The sequence below is a fragment of the Triturus cristatus genome, chromosome 10 (assembly GCF_964204655.1).
Source record: "Triturus cristatus chromosome 10, aTriCri1.1, whole genome shotgun sequence".
NCBI lineage: Eukaryota > Metazoa > Chordata > Amphibia > Caudata > Salamandridae > Triturus > Triturus cristatus.
The window spans coordinates 783,746,192-783,765,396 of record NC_140593.1 but is presented as its reverse complement, the minus strand read 5'-3'; the positions used below and the strand labels follow the sequence as shown (position 1 = coordinate 783,765,396).

Genomic DNA, 19,205 nt, shown 5'->3' with positions numbered 1-19,205 from the left:
TCTAGTTGTTTTCGAAACCAGTTTCCCGGGTTTTCCGTCAATTACATACCAGATAAAAACACGGCTTGAATATGTACACAACGTACTACGGAGCGGCACCAAGGTATTTACAGGCAAGGTCATAGCCTTTTATCATGTGAATAAGACTTGAGCAGGTCTTTAAACGAGGCTTGTTTCTTTTAAAATATCAGGTCTACTCGTTTCTTACTCTTGTAATTACGGTGAGAACGGGCTAGAACGAATATTTTGTGACCTCTTAAATTTACCCGCAGTGCATTTTTTTAGGCCACCTCTCCTTCGGTGCAAGCTCATGAAGTCTGATTATCCTTCTCAATAGCGTATGTACATTGTGCTTTCAATTGAAATGCTTTTCACTTTTAAAATCATAATGATGAAATTATGCCGCTCATTTTGTTCATGATTGCGCAGAGTCTTATTGCTTGCTTTGCATGTCCTCACGAACGGGTGTATGATTGATTTTCTAAACTTGTATCTCTCAGCGGCACCTAAGGTCCACAATAGAATGGAATGAACATCAACCCATAACTTGTTGAAAATGAATAATTGAGTGCGTGTAATCGTCTGTGTGTTTATAAATGTGTGTTTTGAAATGTATGTTAGAGCAACTAACTTTCAGTTACCACTAAGTGGGTAGCACCACAACCCGCTTTTTCATAGAACAAACGTGGAGCACTTATCCTCTAGAAAAATATATCGCAGCAAAATGTTGTCTATATACTCTGGTTCCACATGATGGTGATGTGTTTCAAAGACAATCATTCCGGTTGTTTATTTTTATGCTCTTCCTTCCTTACAGATACCAAGTCGGTTTCAAGACTACAAGGAGCAATGTTCCCCGTTTTTTCAGACATGCTAATTTTGGCATGTTTGTTTTGAAAAATAGGCATACAAACATATACAATTCTATTTGTATATTTTGAGTGCAGTAGGGATCATATTAGGTCCTGACGAGTAAGCTGCGGGGACCGCTTACGAAACATGTTGACCCAGTAGGCGGCATTTCATTGTAGTACCCCCCACACTTTACCCTTTTTAATATTTCCAGCTAAGGAAGTGAATAAAATGTGTTTTTTTCCGCTAGCAAGGACATTTTTAAGCATTCACTCCAGATTTTTCACAGACCCTACCACTCTCACTCCCTCACCACACATAGCCTATTTTCATCAAAAAGTGCTCCTGCGTATTTGTAGGTTGTAGCATGCCCCGCCCCGTAGAGGGACAGGAAGACCTCAATGATGAAGCATGACACTAAGGGATTCTTAGTTTGTGAGAGGTATTTTAAAAACACCTAGTGCTTTCCCATGACATTTCATGGATCACTATTACACTTTTTTCTAAATCGCCATAAAAACAAAATTTATTTTTGTAGGGTAAAATCTTATTGTTTATAAGAAAGTTGTACAGGAGGTAGATTCTATCTGTAAACCTCTTCACTCCCTCCCCCACTTGTTTATTTTCTATATTCTGCATTTTATTGTACGCTGGTTAGTTGTAGAGATCATTGGAGCGACTTCCTTTGATTTGAGTTAATATAAAGTGTAGCGTTGAACAAATAAGCAAATTCATAACATTACCTGGAAGCAGCCTTGAAGAAGCTGATCGGAGATTATGCTTATAAAAGTCATAACCAGAAAAGTGAATGTTGAAGTTTATTTGTTCTCCTTGTAAGTGCTGGAATGTAGGAGGATCCAGCCGGAGCCTAGTTCCAGCAGCTTTTTCTGGGCCGGATCCGGCCCCCCAGGGAAATTTGCTGAATTGGTTGTGGTGTCATTTTCTCACACCAGGACATAACTCTGTTGCGCCTGCGCGTTGTCTGCATTCTGTTTAGAGAAGCAACCTGCAGGCTGCGAGAGGGCTTTCTTATTCTCACTGACAGCTGCCCCCCCCCAACAAAGCCTGATTGAAAGGCCCTTCTGCTGGGAGCCATCTGGAGCTTAACACCTTGATGCCAATGCAATGGAAGGAAAGCAAGGCACAGAGCTCATCACTTTACAAGTACTTTAGCGAAACTGTGACTTATAGGCTGGTTATTGACTGTTCAAGCAATGTAAGAAGCACATGCACTGTAAGAATGCAAGATTTGTCTGTGTATTAGTAATTGCACAAATGATTTAAATGTCTCCTACTGATTTAATTTTTTTTTTTTTATGTAATTCTTTTATAGCGCTATGCATCTCAGTGTAGGGTGTTAAAGCATGTTACATCACACACAAAGGCACAATAAATCATATAACTGGTAAATGAATGTTCAGAAAATATTACCTAATACAACAAGGGTTATATGGTGTAGGAATCACTTATCCATACTTGTAGACATTTTATTTTAAGAATGAACGGTCATGCAAAATACAACGTCACAATATAAAATGTAACAGTGATTTGTGGTTTGTCTGTATTAGGAAGACTTTATTACTTTCCATAGGATTCCTTACTTTCAATCTTAAAATAACACATTGAGAAACAAAACATAAGGATCTAAACCCATGACTTAGTTTGTTTGCAGCTCCTGGATGCCTACAAATATATCACTGTACTATGTTAGGAGGTTTGCAACGTATGAACTGTAAGTAACAAAATGATCTTGGTGTCTATGGCAGTAGCCCACTAACCTACCTACATATGATTTGTAGCAGGCACATTAACCCTCTATGTTACTTTATGAGTTAAAACTGACTGCACAAAACACAGAACTCTCTCAGAACTCATTAAACTACTATATTTATCTTACCACTGTGATAATTGCCTCAAAATTGCTGTGCACACAAAGATTTCTGCAGCAGGTGTCTTAACCCTGTTAGATATTTTAAAATGCAACCTCTTTGTGACCAATTAAGTCAGCTAGAACAGCTTCACTGTCAATTCTGTCCTTATTGCCAATTTATTTGCACCAGACTTAAACATTAATATATGTATAAGTTGACAGACTCTGCTTTTCAATTTCCAACCATCATGGCTTCTCCCTGTTTCCTCCGCCAAATTATGGGTTCCTGGAGTGAATTATTTCCAATTCCAGCCCTGGGCTTTGTAGCTTTTGCTGTTTTTTATGAGTTTTGTGGTCTGTAGGGGAATGTAAAATCGCAGGTGCAACAGCTTAGGTTTGGAAATCTGAAAATATTCAAATTAACTTTTTGGGAGTTACCTGTGAATACGTTTTTTTTACCAGATAAACTACCTAAAGAACATGATAGGAAGATGGATGATTTGGTTGGACGTTGAGTAGTCATTAGTGGCTTGCCTGATTATGTTTAACAGTTTTATAGTGGTTTGCACCTTCACCCTCCGCTTTGTCTTTTCTTTTTTAACATTCAGAATCTGTGCCAACTTAATCTATAACTAGTATGTTTTTTGTTTCACTGCAAGATGATTTTTAAAAATATTTTTGGCTTGTTACAGCCCAGTGAGAAGCTAAGTTAGCTCATGCAATTAAATGTTTTTATAGTAAAGTGGTTAGGAGTAGAAGAGTGTTACCGTAAGTCCTAAATAGATTAAACGGATGAGGTCGGAGTCGGATTGGTATTCAGAGTTAGTCTAACACAAGCAAAAATGAACCAAAAGTGAATATTAGAGGTTGGTTATATCATTTGAACAGTCAAGTCATCTATGCATTTATCCATTAAAGGAATTGTTAGAAGATGGGGCTGCCAGGCTTTTGAAGAAAGGTTGTAGATCTGCAATCAGAAGCTGCAATATTGGATCAGTAGAAACAAAACTGCAATCATTTGATCACATCTAGCACTTTTCAGATTGTTGCAAAAGTTGAGGTTTTCTTCAATTCGAATTTAGGGCTTGTAAATGGTAGGGCTGGTGTTTCAAAATTACCTCCATTTTGTCTTGCGATTGCTGGCCTAATTGTTACATGTGTATTAAAAGTGTTGAATAAGATTGTTAAAAATATCCTTTCTTACCTTTTAGACTCCAAAGGAGGATTTAAATTCAAAGCTTGGGATGGATTTGAAAAGAGCAATGCTTCTACGGCTAGCAAGAAGAGACTCTAATCTTCACCCAGATGACCCAGCAAAAAGAGAACAAATTTATGACCGATACAAGGTGAATTAATATTCTTTTTATTACATTTCTTTTCTTTGCAAAATAATTTACTTGATGCTTTTATTATCAAGAAAATTCTCTAGTTGCTCTATATTTTGTGCAAAGTAATGAGGGGCATTAACTTCAGAAGTATTCCTGTAGGTCAGTCTTATTTGATTTGCCTGTATTAGATCTCCCAACCTCCCATTTTCTTCAACCCACTTCAATTTGACAGCAGTATACCTTACAGAGAAAATCCGTCATGGTCTTCCACTATTGATAATACCAGTGATCGGCCCATCAAATTGATTTTAAATTGTTTATTTTTTATTGTTTCTTCATATGTGACAAACATACACCAATTAGAGTCAATTTAGAAGATCATAATATACTGCATCAAGACAGAAACCCTCCTAACAATTAAGGCTTTGTAGTACATCTCGATCACAACATACACCGTGGTAAGTTACATAACAGAGAAACTTCGGGAAGCGGTAGACCTCCTTAATCAGCTCATACTCCTCAACTGATGAATGATACTACGATATCTCACAGTCATCCTATACAAGAACCCAAACCTCCACCATATCAAGGTTTTCCAAGCTACCCATCTGAACTTTGCATGTTTGGGTTTCCTCCTGCCCCATACATACTCTTATAATTTCAGGCCACATATTCATGTCTAGCAGACGTTTCTCATCCATCATGATCTCACAAACTTATGTCCTCTGCCAAAGCCCGCTCCACTACATATCTGTGCCAATGACTTATCGCAGAGTAACTCTGGTTTCTCCATTTGATGACTATCCATTGTTTCGCCAGTTCGAAGCCTAAAAGAGAGAGATTTTATTAATTATTTTTCTTATTTTTAGATCTAGGTCGCAGAGACATTTAACCTGACTCCAGTAAAGTATTCAAGCTAGTTGTTTCCTCCCCCAGTAGGTGTATAGTTCTGCGCAGGACCAGGTCAGATGAAGAAATACAGCATCCTGCAAGCTGCACCTAGGGCAGGCATTTAACACCTGTGGATATATCTTGTTCAGTTAGACTGGTGTTAAGGAAATATGTTTGCATGTAATGAAAATGTATTACTTTATAACAGACATTACTAAACACATCTTGTACCTGGATCCATGCTACATACCATTCCTTGTCTGTCAGTCGGATGTCTAGGACTGCATCCTGAAACTATTCACCAGTTTTGGCCCATTTTTAACAATCGTGTCAGGGTAGCCAACACATCGTCCATTCCGGGAACCCTAACCAGATTTCCCTAGAAGTTCTTACCAAATTTACATATTGTAATAACTATTCCAGCCTGACTGCGATTGTCTCCTGTGCCTCCTCAAAAGTTAGGATTTCCTCACCAGGGTGCGGGTTTCCACGAGTATGGTATCCTCCTTCCTCCTACTCGCCACCAACATATCCCTGGAGATATTAGTAAACGGATGCAGACACCATCAGTCTCTTGCAAAGGAGGCACAGAGCCAGACTTTTTTAACTACAGTTTCCCACACACTTGCTATTTGGAGTATTACATATTGCACTCGTCACCTCTCATATGAAGTTTCATTAAGGTCATACGCCCTAGTGTTTCTCTGAATAGTCTTTTCTCCCAGTTATCTGTCTCATCTTGCCATTTTGCAGCGTGTTGCAGTTGTTACTATGTACTACAGTTCTAGGTCTGGTAAAGCCAGACCCCCCTCTTGAGCGGAAGGGTTTTTCCAGAACCGTGCCGAGCCTGTGCACCACTCTGTACATAGTATAATCATACTGGTTTTGGGGGTATGTGCCACTTGGACTCCCAGATACTGAAATGTTTCCGTCTCCCATTGTAGTCCCAGCTGCGAGAGTACCTCTGATGTCTTCCTTCCCAGGGAGAACAAGGGAAACAGCACTGTTTTATTCTTATTGACCTTCAGTCCTGATCTGTCTACAAACCTATCCAATTCCCTCATTAATTTAGGTGGGGATCTGTCCGGTCAACAGAACTATACTAAAGTATTGTCCGCATTTAATGAAGCTCTTTAGCACCTCATTGGTCACTATACACCTGTTATACAACACCTCACTCGGTCTAGTTGCCAAGGATCAGTTACCGGGGAAACAGCAGCAGAGAGAGGGGCAACCCTGTCTAGCTCCCATCTCAATGTTTCACTGTGCAGACACAATGCCACCAGACCTCACCCACTTGATCAGTGTACAGCAGCCTGATCCACTTCCTGATAATATGGACTATCCAATGTGCCACAGGGCAGTCTCATAATCCTCAACAGTCTGTTTGCTTAGGCTTTTGCGAGTAATTTTTCATGTCGACGTTTATCAAGAATAATGGCCAGTAAGCTCTAGCCCAAGACCAGTCTCTATTCCCCAACAAATTCTTAGGATAGAAGCATATATCGTGGACCTTTCACCAGACGGTAGTAGGATTTCAAATGTAAAATATGCTGTTCAGTGTGTTATCCCAATGTGTTACTCTTTTGATTACATGTATGTTTTGATGTTCAGTATCCCAGTAAAGTCATATACTTTACTTCTTCATGAGAGGTTAATGTAACTTACCCAACCATTATTGAGGCTTCTTTACAGCCCGAGATCAATTCTGTCATTTGTTTCTATTGGCAACTAGGGGGAGGGTACAAAAAAGAGCATGGGTCAATCAGCAGTACTACGGTTTCAACCCTTCTCCCTGGAGTGATGCCATGTTGCAAACTGTCTATATAATTTTTATGTTGTTTTTAAATGACGAATAATGTTGAAGTACAGTTTAGCCTATCTCTGCTGCAGAGATATCTTGCATTATTTCGACACAGCTACCATCTCTTCTTGAACACAACCTCTGGTATTCTGTTATGGTTTGTAGCCAAGATGAGCACTGTGTGCTGGCGACCTTGGGTCAACTCAGTATGGGTCTAAACGATACTTGGCTACACATTTGACTGGTGTGTTGCGTCTTATTACAATATTAAGCTGAAATAACCTGGGCTACAACATCAATTCTCATGTATGACTGGGCATAGACTTGCTGTGTACCACCTTTTCTTTAATTTATTTTCAAGGGCTTTGGGAGTCTGCTGCCTGCAGGTCATCTATTCCGAATTGTATAGCCATTGTTAGATGAAACCATAGTGAGCATCAAATTGTTGATCCATATATCCAGCATTCCAAAGGGAGCATTGGTTTACTGAATTATTAACTCGTTTATTTGCAGCAAAATCCTTTGTTTGGCAAACGTTTCCTTTGTACTTTGAGAACATATGTCACCTTCTACCTGGAATAGATTCATGAACAGTATATATTCCACCCGCCTCCAGGGTTATCAAGATTGCTTCCAAACTGAATGCAAAGGTAAAGCTCTTCAGGAAACTAGTCTGTGGATGGGTAAATATTTGCGGGAAATGATGGGGCTGTCAAGATTAGTGGATAACTGGGGCAAATCTGGTTTTAAACATTTGGGGAACTAAGGGAGGAATAGGATATGCTCCCTATAAGTACCGCCAGCTCTGGCATTAACTTTAGCAATATGTTGACATTAGGAAGGGATTTCTGGGCTCACCTATCCAGAACAAACTTGAATCTGATCCATTGTTGAAAAATGGTGTGTCTCTTTGTGGTAAATATTTCATTACCGGTACTATTTTTTTATGCGGTAAAGTCTAGTAAGAATAACTCAGTAAATATAAGAGGCAGAATCCGTGGTATTAGAGGTTCTAAAAGGCTTTATTCCTATACAAAGGAATGCAATTCGAATTGCAGGCTTCTATTCCATCACCACGAAAGTTCAGGAAGGAAGGGCATACATTATTGACAGATAATTGGTTTTATAGGAAATGCATTACAGTGAAACAGATGCAAGAGGCGTAACAGCTGATAGTACAGATAAAAGGTGCATACGTAACTAATAGAGGCGGATATATGGGCGTAATTTAATAAACGTCATCATACATGATGTCACAAGTGGGTGGATCCATAAAAGAATCCTGCAATGTCAGCAGAAATATTTGGCAGAGATGCGCGCGCAGCCGCATGACGTGTGATTGACGTGCAACTAGAGGGTGAAGGAGACTTGACATTTAGCTCTACATGTGGAGACAGAAGTCTGGGGGTCATGTCAACCTAATCCCAAATCATATCTAATATCCTATGTTTAAAGAACTGTGTTATCCAAAAGGAAAGGTCTCTAGGATAGAATCTATTCTATACTGACTGTTAGTGCGTGTACAAGCGTCTAAGTGTCTACATGAGATGCGAGGGGGTAGGAATATTCCATGGTAACGGGGCTATGAATTACTTGCAATTGGACAGCGAGGCCTGGCCCTTTGCACGGTAGCTGGAGGAATGTTTACCTAAACTACTAGACAGGAATGCATCGGATGAGGAGCGGAGCAGATAATCTTGAAGGTGAAATACAGTTTTTGGCAGGCAACAGGCTGGATCAGGCACCGTTAGCCGCGCAGGGAGTAGGACAAAGTTCATGGATACAGATGCAGGCTCAGACTGGAGCTTTCAGAGGCAGAAGGCAGAAAAAGGCTTGATGACAGAATTCAGGGCCTACTCGCCTGAATCTGTAAAATGTGGAAAGTGAACCACATAAAGTCGGTGGCCTTTCATACTTAGGAATGGAATGTCTGACCCATTCATGGCGGATCTGAAAGAGGACATGTTGACGGTGGACGCACATGTATTTGCGTCTTCAAAACTGGAACTGGAGGGAACATACATGTACTTATAGCATGCACATGGAGCCGTTGGGGTCTACGATAGGGGACATAACTGATCACAAAATTCATATTTCCTCATTCCCTCCTTGTCCCCTACGGACCCTCAGGAGATATCGATCTTCATCAATCCATCGATCTGTTCATATAGCATCATTTGTTCTTCTTTCTTCTTCCGGGATCTTGAACGAAAACTTGGATGTGGGATACACGATGTGGCACACAGACCACAAATCGCTGGCCCACATTGTAGACATAGGCAGCAACTGAATAGTATGAGAAAGCCAATACCTAGGAAGGATAGGATTCTCCATCCCCAGGCTGACAACACGCCCCAGAACCAACCGGACCAAGTCCAGGTGCCTGGACTCTGGTGTATCTGGCTTATAATCTTATGAAGGCGAGTTATGGCTTTATATACCGACGGCGAATTTTCTGGTATGAAAATGCAGCAACTTGATCCGATGACCCTACAAGCTCCGCCCCTATCGGCCAGGATGACGTCAAGGACAAGACGATTTTGAAGCACAACAATCCGCATAGCAGACTGCTCTTCTGTTAAATTGCCTAAGGCGGAAATAGTTTCGTTCACTACTGCTTCAAGGGTTCTGGTTAATCTACGTATCAGCTTACTATTAGTGACTGTACCTATATAGGGAAAGAAACCTTTATTGAAATCTGTGTATTTTTCCCATGCTGTTTCAGTGTAATCGACAATTGGGAGATCTCTCTGCTGTCTATTGTGTACTTAATGGATATTTCTGTGATAATCAGGAGGAGCTAGGAAAACAGGTGGCAGAAGGAATGCTATGTAACAGGTACCATCCCAATCTAGAGGTAGACGTATATATGCGGTCTGGCCACATATAAAGTAGGAGTGGCGAGAAGCTCTAAATGTAGACTTGCCTTGATCACTGAATTTTATTACAGTGGTGCATTTACTATGGCCCATGTGTATGGAACCATTCTTTCTTACACATAATTCCCCTTTTACTGGGAATACTGACATGGCGGGCAAGATTGGTGTAGCTTCAGATTCAACGTTCAGGATCATGAGGTTAAGTGTAAAATTACCTAATCCATATACTTCATTTTCTAGATCAGTTCCTGTTCTTTTAGGGAGTCCCTCCTTGTTAGGGTAGCAGACTTTAAGCAAAACTAAGTTCACGTTTCCCCATACCCAGTTGTCTTGATAAACTGCGGAATTTGAATCTAGGGAATTAATCAAACTAAACCATGCTCCACAGGAGCCATTGTGTGTGAACGGATAGGGAAAGAGGGGCAAAACTCCCTTATAGTTCTGATAGGGAGGGAGTCGGCCACATATCCAACAATTCGTGGCATTGCTGGTCTGATGGGAATGATGTAACATACTAATGAATGTGTTGTTGCGCAGCGCAAATCTATAGGACAATTCATGCGGAGGTAATTCGCTAAAAGAATGTTCTGCAGTTACATTGTAAACACGCTTAAGAATAGGGTAATACATGTGCAATAGTATGCTGACAATGATGATCAGAAGACTTAGAAAAAACAAAATTAATAATGTTACTGTGCAGTGACTACGAAGTGATTTACAATACGCATGCTTCTTAAGCTGCATCTGTTGATTTCTTTCTCTATTCCGGTCTAGAGGATACATGTCAGAGACAAATTCAACCGATTCACCTTGGAGAGGACTTAAACAATCAAATTGTCTGACTTACTAGACCTTAATTTTAGTTTGTAAAGTTCAGAGTTTGTTAATTCAGCCAAGGGGAGCTTTGAGTCTGTTTGTGAGGGAATGCAGAGCTGAGCGTTCACACTAGATGGTAGTCCATAAAATTTCTTGATATGACTCGAGTGCAACCACCCTTTGCGTCCCTCAATCTTCACGGCTGTCCTTGTAGTTAGTAGAACCAATTTTGGCGATGTCCATCTAGGCTCCAGTTGGGTCTTTCGGTCAAAATTCCTGACCAAAACCAGGTCGCCAGGAACCACGTCATGGGGCTTCACCTCAGTATTGTCGGGAAAAGCTGCGGCTACCTGTGAACGACAAGATTGTAGTGCAGACATCAAGGAAGCCAGGTAATCTGTCAGCATATTACAGTCAACATCAGTGATTTTGCGAGGTATAGGCGTCCCCCACATATTTGGTGGTCTACCGAAGATCACCTCATACGAGGATAGCCCTGTTCGAGAATGTGCTACCATTCTCATGTAAAAGAGCGCAACTGGTAAGGCTACTATCCAATCGACACCTTTTTCTCTACATATTTTGGACAATCTAATTTTCAGAGTTTGATTATGGCGTTCTACGAGACCTGCTGCCTCGGGATGTCGGACACAGTGAAATTTCCATTGGTAGCCTAACAAAAGGGAAACGTGTTTCATTAGTTCGGATGAGAACGGCTGGCCGTTATCTGAGTAGACAACACGTGGTAAACCGTACCGTGGGAAGAATTCTCGAACTAACTGTTTGGCAGTAGTCGGGGCAGTGTAATCTGAAACCGGGTAGGCTTCCGTCCAACGGGAAAGAGCACAGACAACTACAAGAACATATTTGAATCCTCGACATCGTTCCATCTGGATATAATCCATCTTGAGGACTTCAAAAGCATGATCGGGAGTTTGAAATCCACCCTGCTCTACGGGGATGCTTTTACCTGGATTAAACTGACAACATATCATACAGGTACGAACTTTTTGTTTAGCTGCGGCTCGTAAATGTTTGTTAAACCAGATGTGTTGAATGCTGTCTAGCATAGCTTTTTCTCCTAGGTGTGCTGGACTATGTATGGTGTTAATGATGACTTGAACCATGGAGTCGGGAAGAAACCATATAGATTTTTCCTTCGTCATCCATCCTTGATCCGTTTGGATCCCTCCTAATTCAGTCCATTTCTTTATTTCTTCTGGTGTAGCATGTGTCTGTATGTCAATTACATCAAGGGCGGGATCCTTAACTGTCATGCAATGTGTTGGTGTCGGAACTATTGTCTTTGTCGTGTCAGTTGTGTGAGTCTGATTCTGAGCAGTCTGTTTAGCTGTTCTGTCAGCTAGGTCATTACCCTGAGAAATGATATCGGTAACTTTTGTGTGGGCTTTGCATTTCATAATCGATATTGCAGTAGGTAGATGAATCGCGTCTAATAGGGCTTGAATGAGGGGTCCGTGTTGGATGTGGGCACCGTGAGAAGTTAAATAACCTCTCTCTCGCCACAGTACGCCGAAGTCATGGACGACTCCGAATGCATAACGTGAATCTGTGTATATGTTGACTTTCTTATTTTTGGCTTGAATACAGGCTTGTGTCAGAGCGATGAGCTCTGCTGCTTGAGCTGACAAAGTGTTAATACAATTTGTTTCAATGACTTCAGTGTCTGTTGTGACTGCGTAAGCGGCCACTAACTCTCCTGTACTGGTTCTCATACATGACCCATCTACATACAATGTCAAGTCCGGATCTGACAAAGGAATATCTGTCAAGTCTTGTCTGGGTTTCGTCGTGATAGTAATGACTTCGACACAATCATGTGCCAATGGATCTGTTCCGCCCACTGGTAACAGTGTGGCAGGATTTAACGTATTACAACGTCTGATTTCTATGTGTGGCTGAAACAATGTTAATTCGTAACCCGTGAGTCTCGCTATAGTCAAGTGTTGTGTTTGTGTGCGGTTCAAAAGAACCTCTACTGCGTGTGGTACTTGTACTGTCAATTGGTGTCCTAACACTATGGCATCGCTTTGTCTGATTGCTAAAGCTGTTGCTGCCACCGATTTCAGGCACGCAGGAAGAGCCTGAGCTACTGGATCTAATGTACTAGAGAAATAAGCACATGGTTTGTGTGATCCTGCTTGTTCCTGAGTGAGTACTGACAAGGCAGTAACTTTGCGTTCTGTAACAAAGAGTGTAAACTGTTTACTGTAACTTGGTGTTGCTAAAACAGGTGCTTGGCATAAAGCTTTCTTTAAGCTTTCAAAGGCGTGTGTATGTTCTGGAGTCCAAGGGAGGACAGTCGATGTGGCTGCCTCCTGTGTTGTCAACTGGATGAGTGGTTTTGCTAGAAATGCATATTGAGGGATCCACTGCCTACAGTATGAAGTGAGGCCTATAAAAGCCCGCACCTCCTTTTGTGTCTTGGGTGCTGACATGTTAGCAATTAACTGGATGCGGTCGGATGTAAGCTGCCTTCCCTCCTTGGACAGCGAGTGCCCAAGGTAAACAACTCGCTGGACACAGAATTGCAGCTTAGAAGGGGACACCTTGTGCCCCTTTTCGGCCAAAAATTTTAAAACCGTCAGTGACGCTGTTTCACATTCAAGTTCGCTTCGGGCGGTGATCAGCAGATCATCGACATATTGAAGCAAGGCAGTGTTAACTGGCATGTGGATACTGTCAAGTTCTCGTTTCAGTGCTTGGCTATAGATGCTGGGGCTTTCTGTAAATCCTTGAGGTGCGCGTGTGAATTTAAAACTTCGTCCATTTAAACTGAATCCGAACAGATATTGACTTTCCGGATCTATGGGGACGCTAAAGAAAGCATTCTTGAGGTCAATTACAGTGAAAAACGTTGCTTCTGAGTCAATAGCTGTGAGTAATGAAGAGATATCTGGGACCACAGGGTATTGTGGTACAATACATTTATTTAATTCGCGCAGATCAATAACTAATCGATATACTGGTGGTGCTTTTGGATCCGTTCTTTTAAGAATCGGAATTATCGGGGAATTACATACATTGGAGTCTGTTTCGACAACTACTCCTTGTGCAATGAGCTCGTCAATGATTTGCAGCAAAGCCACTACAGCATCTGGTGGTAACTTGTATTGTCGCATTCGTGGTAGTACTACTCCTGTTTTCAGTGTGACACGATATGGTGTAATATTCATGCAACCAACATCAGTGGGGCCTTGTGCCCATAAATGTGTAGGTAAATTCTGTAGTCGGTGATCCATGTCTCTGGACACGTAGTGACCTTTAAAGTCACGTAAAAATAGTCGTACTCCTTCCGGAGAACAACATATTATAGCTCCTAGAGCTTTCAATGTTTTTATACCTAACAAGTTTTCTGGACATGATTTAGTAAGCAATAAATCTGTAGTACGTGTCAATGGACCGACCGTAAGTGGAAGAGGTTGTGTTACTTCATTAATGATAGGTTTTCCTGAGAATCCAAGGGAAATATTCTGTGAGCCTGAGAGGGGTGCCCCTGGAACTTCACTGCGTCTTATAGTCGTTCTGCTTGCCCCTGTATCAAGTAAAAACTTTCTGTCTTCCCCTAATAGTTCACTATGTACATAAGGTCCCTCTTGGTCTACAGGAACCTCAATAAGGGGTAAGCCAACTTCCCTCTCTAGGCTGTTTCATGTGTATCGCTGATAATCGGGATAATCTGCTTGTGCATACTGATACATCTGTTGTGTTGTTGCTTGTGTTGCAGCAATAGGCTGCGCTTGTGGTGGTGCTACGATCTGTTGTGGAGCCGCCTGTTGCGGAGCTAACTGTTGCGGAGCTAACTGTTGCGGAGCTAACCTAGGTTGTGCATGCTGAGGGATTTGTTGTTGATTCTGATCCTGTCTAGGTGGACGTGGTCTCTCCTGGGTTCTACCTGTGGCAATATTATGTTTCAGGACTGGACAATCGTGTATATAATGACCTTGTTGTTTACAATAGTTGCATGTCCCTTTCGTAGGACCTGCGGAATCACCCTTTAGATGACCATCAGCTGGAACTGACTGAGCAACAAGCATTTTCATTTTTGTATCTTTCATACGTCTTTGTTCATGTTCTTGTTCTTCTCTAATTCTATTGTGGTGATATTGTAACATCTGTAACATCTGTGATGGGGTATTACCTTGCCAGGTACTTTCGAATTTCAATACTCTATTCTTGATTTGCAGCAGAGAATTTTCAACTAATTTTGTCACAAACAGATGTGGATATGACTCACTACTGGCTTTTATGCCACTATTTATACCAAAGCATTTTTCAAATCGGGAATAGAAATCACTAGTGTCTTCATCTGGCTTTTGTTTACAGGCTGATATTGCACCCCAGTCTTCCTTTTTCGTAGTTAATAAACGTGGCAGTACCTGCACTAGTAGCGCTGCTAGTGCTGTAGTCTTTTCCCCAAGCCCTGCTCCTGCAGCTCGGGCCCTTTCTTCGTTCTCTAATGCTGTCCAATCTATCTTTTGGTCTCCCACCTCCCATTCTTTTTCTTTGAGTTTCTCGTAAACACCGGCGGGTAATAGGACTTTTAATATTTTCATAATGTCGGGATAGGTATACTCTCCCATGAGTAGCATGTCTTTTATTTCACGCTGGAAACCTGCTGGGTCCTTGTCATGGCTGGGTACTACTTTCTTCATTTCTAATAATTCCAGTTTAGTTATAGGCGTGTACACAAACACGCGCGTAAAGTTATTACCGTCACCTCTGATTGGGTGTACTTCGCGTAACGGATTCTGTCTATCTATGTGATAAATTTTTCTTCCCATGATGGGAACTGGAACGTGTTCTGGGCATACGAAAGTTAAATACTGGTTTCGGAATTCTAGAATTTCTTTAATCAAATCAGTACCTGACCCTCTCCATATATTCGTGAGTAGTTCTGTCAATATGTCAGGTAAGGGTCCTGGATCGGAGTGTTGGCTTTTATATAATATAAGGAGGTGTTGAATCATGTATATACTAGCTAAACGCTGTTCGTATGGGTCAAGATTCAGAAACGTGTGCGCAAGTACATCATCATTGTATTCGCTGGGACTGTCAGCCCATTGTACTGCTGACCTGGCTAATTCTTGTTCGTCCATGGAATCGAGTATGTGGTACCCCCTTCGATCTCGGAGTAATTTATCAGCGGCTTGGAATAGGTGTTCAGGGGATCTTGTATTTAACATAGGATTTGGAAAATGTCTATTATATTCTGGACGTATTGGACGTATCGGGTCATTAAAGCCTCTAGTATTATTATGGGGTCTTCCTCTACCTACATAAGCTATCGTTTCTAATTGTTCTAATTCTTGCTCCTCCTCCTCTTCTGATTCTACTCTGTCTGTTTCTCGTCTTTCTTTATGTATTCGTTCTACTTCCTTGCGGATCTTTCGACACATGGCGATTATACACGCCTGTCTATCATGTTTCTCTTCTGATATGTTCTGACCCCATTTGGCAAGTCTTTGCATGGTATCGTAATCTGCCCCAGGCCTGTCTTGATTCCTAATTACGCAATTTATGAAAAAACGTAGTAGTTGTCTTTGGACATCCACTTTCTGGTATTCCATAGCTTCGTTAATACTTTCTGGACCTCGCCCTGTTTGGACAAAGCGATATATATTGTCTAGGTTTTCAACCATTCCTGGTATCGTCGTTAAATATAATGTAGCTCGTCGTATACGTAGTGATGATATGAGCAATTTATCTTGTCTACCTGGTACTGGGTCGTATCTACAATCCACGAGCTGTTCTTTAAACATGTCGGATGTCGCTAGTTGGGGTGTACGTTGGAGTGCTAAATCTCTAAGGGTCTGTTTATTTCGCGGCGGGGTGGCAAACATGTCTGTCGTACCTCCGGTAGCACCATCTGAGGTGCTAGGCACGAAAGGATTCGTTGGACGTAGGATAGAGATTGTAGATGCGGGAAAAACTGTAGAAACGGACGGACCTGTGGGAACTTGTGTAGGAGGTTGTAGTTGCGGGGATACAGACGGATGCTCTTGGTGTTGAACACCATCGGCAAGCGGTGTGTGTGGTATGGTATTAGCATACTCGGGAGCTACGTCATCTAAATAGGAGGAAAGGAAAACGTCCTTTGCTGTTTTGGGATGTGTTTTGGGATGTGCTTTTATCGGGAGCAATGGAGGAGTTAAGTCTTTTGGTATTTCCGGGGTAGCCTTAGGTAACCCTTCAGCCAGAAGAGGATACATACCATTCATAAGAGTGTTTCTTTGTCTATCTACTTGTTCTGAGTTTACTCGGGTACCTTCCTCAAGTAATAGATTTTCTCGAGTTTTATTTGAATTCTCTCTACCTTTCTCTTCCTGTCTGAGTGCTTTTTCTGTACGTCTATATGATTCTTTACGCCATAATTCAATGGCATCCTTCTGTGACTGTCTGGCTTTCTTTTTCCATAATTCTTCTTCTACTCTCATGATGCAATCTGCATCCCAGGTCCCCGCTGCGGGCCATCTCTGATTTTCTGGCAAATCCTTGGTGTAGTCCACCCATAAATCAAGAAATAATACGGCATCTAGGCCATGCTTATGATACATAAAATATCCTGGAGTGTCCCTAGGTGGGATGGGAACAGCTTCTTCGAGTACACCTTTTCTAGTTTTGATCTGTCTTAGTTTCGAAAAGAGCGGCATTTTTAGACCTATATTACTAGAACACACTTTATATAATGAACACAATAATGAACAGTCATTCACACCACAATATATATATAAAACGTATTAAAACATTTAACACTTAACAGTTCTACGAACGATGATAACTAATAGAAAACTAGTTACTGACATAATACTGACACTAGATAATACTTATTTATATGCAAGACATACTATATATACTGCTAAACAGTACAGATACACTGCTGAAACAGTGCAGACCGGATTTGTGTACCCAAACCCGTCTTGACCGGCACAGACTATGTGCACGTAAAATGCCTCCCCGGTAATGGTACTCACCGGGTAGCTCGGAGCGGAAGGCCTCGGAACGGAACTGAAACTGGATCGGACTGGACTCGACTCGACTGGACTCGGAACTTCGGAACTTGGTGGGCCTCTGTATACCTCGGATCTTGCTCTCTCAGCTAGGCTCTGGTCGGGATACTTCGCACTTCTCACCGCCTCGTCTGGGTGTTGATCGCAGCCTCAGTCGCCCCCGCTTCGCCGGAGGGAGATACAGGAAATCCTGCAGGTACGCGTTTTTGTCCGTTCAGCTGTGGCAGGAGACCGGGCCTGCAACGCACCGCCGGCGCGTGAGATGAGAAAGTGTCCCTGTTCGGGCGCCAATTTATGTGGTAAATATTTCATTACCGGTACTATTTTTTTATGCGGTAAAGTCTAGTAAGAATAACTCAGTAAATATAAGAGGCAGAATCCGTGGTATTAGAGGTTCTAAAAGGCTTTATTCCTATACAAAGGAATGCAATTCGAATTGCAGGCTTCTATTCCATCACCACGAAAGTTCAGGAAGGAAGGGCATACATTATTGACAGATAATTGGTTTTATAGGAAATGCATTACAGTGAAACAGATGCAAGAGGCGTAACAGCTGATAGTACAGATAAAAGGTGCATACGTAACTAATAGAGGCGGATATATGGGCGTAATTTAATAAACGTCATCATACATGATGTCACAAGTGGGTGGATCCATAAAAGAATCCTGCAATGTCAGCAGAAATATTTGGCAGAGATGCGCGCGCAGCCGCATGACGTGTGATTGACGTGCAACTAGAGGGTGAAGGAGACTTGACATTTAGCTCTACATGTGGAGACAGAAGTCTGGGGGTCATGTCAACCTAATCCCAAATCATATCTAATATCCTATGTTTAAAGAACTGTGTTATCCAAAAGGAAAGGTCTCTAGGATAGAATCTATTCTATACTGACTGTTAGTGCGTGTACAAGCGTCTAAGTGTCTACATGAGATGCGAGGGGGTAGGAATATTCCATGGTAACGGGGCTATGAATTACTTGCATGTGGACAGCGAGGCCTGGCCCTTTGCACGGTAGCTGGAGGAATGTTTACCTAAACTACTAGACAGGAATGCATCGGATGAGGAGCGGAGCAGATAATCTTGAAGGTGAAATACAGTTTTTGGCAGGCAACAGGCTGGATCAGGCACCGTTAGCCGCGCAGGGAGTAGGACAAAGTTCATGGATACAGATGCAGGCTCAGACTGGAGCTTTCAGAGGCAGAAGGCAGAAAAAGGCTTGATGACAGAATTCAGGGCCTACTCGCCTGAATCTGTAAAATGTGGAAAGTGAACCACATAAAGTCGGTGGCCTTTCATACTTAGGAATGGAATGTCTGACCCATTCATGGCGGATCTGAAAGAGGACATGTTGACGGTGGACGCACATGTATTTGCGTCTTCAAAACTGGAACTGGAGGGAACATACATGTACTTATAGCATGCACATGGAGCCGTTGGGGTCTACGATAGGGGACATAACTGATCACAAAATTCATATTTCCTCATCTTGACTATAGCATGCTGATAAATCTCTGGCACACTAGAGAGCATTAGGTCAAAGTGGGAGCAGAATTCAGGCCCACTCGTGGAATCCTAGTAGAAGAAAGTGTTAAATCACCCAAGACCAATAAGGACAGGTATTAGACTTTTTTTTTTCTGTCCTCGTATGCGTATTTTTTCTGTCTGAAACCAGCATGTTTCCTATCTTTTTGTTTGGCATCCTACCCTGTTAGAAACCTTTGGAGGTGACCGTA

General features: G+C 41.8%; 1 protein-coding gene across 2 annotated transcripts in view; it reads left to right on the top strand.

The window, feature by feature from the left end:
- MRPL28 (mitochondrial ribosomal protein L28) overlaps positions 1 to 19,205 on the top strand; it is a 239,119-nt gene that overhangs the window by 128,679 nt on the left and 91,235 nt on the right. For both annotated transcript variants that reach the window (XM_085628314.1, XM_085628315.1), the window contains exon 4: positions 3,934 to 4,068. In XM_085628314.1, the coding sequence (XP_085484440.1) occupies positions 3,934 to 4,068 (135 nt within the window). The remainder of the gene's footprint in view (positions 1 to 3,933; positions 4,069 to 19,205) is intronic.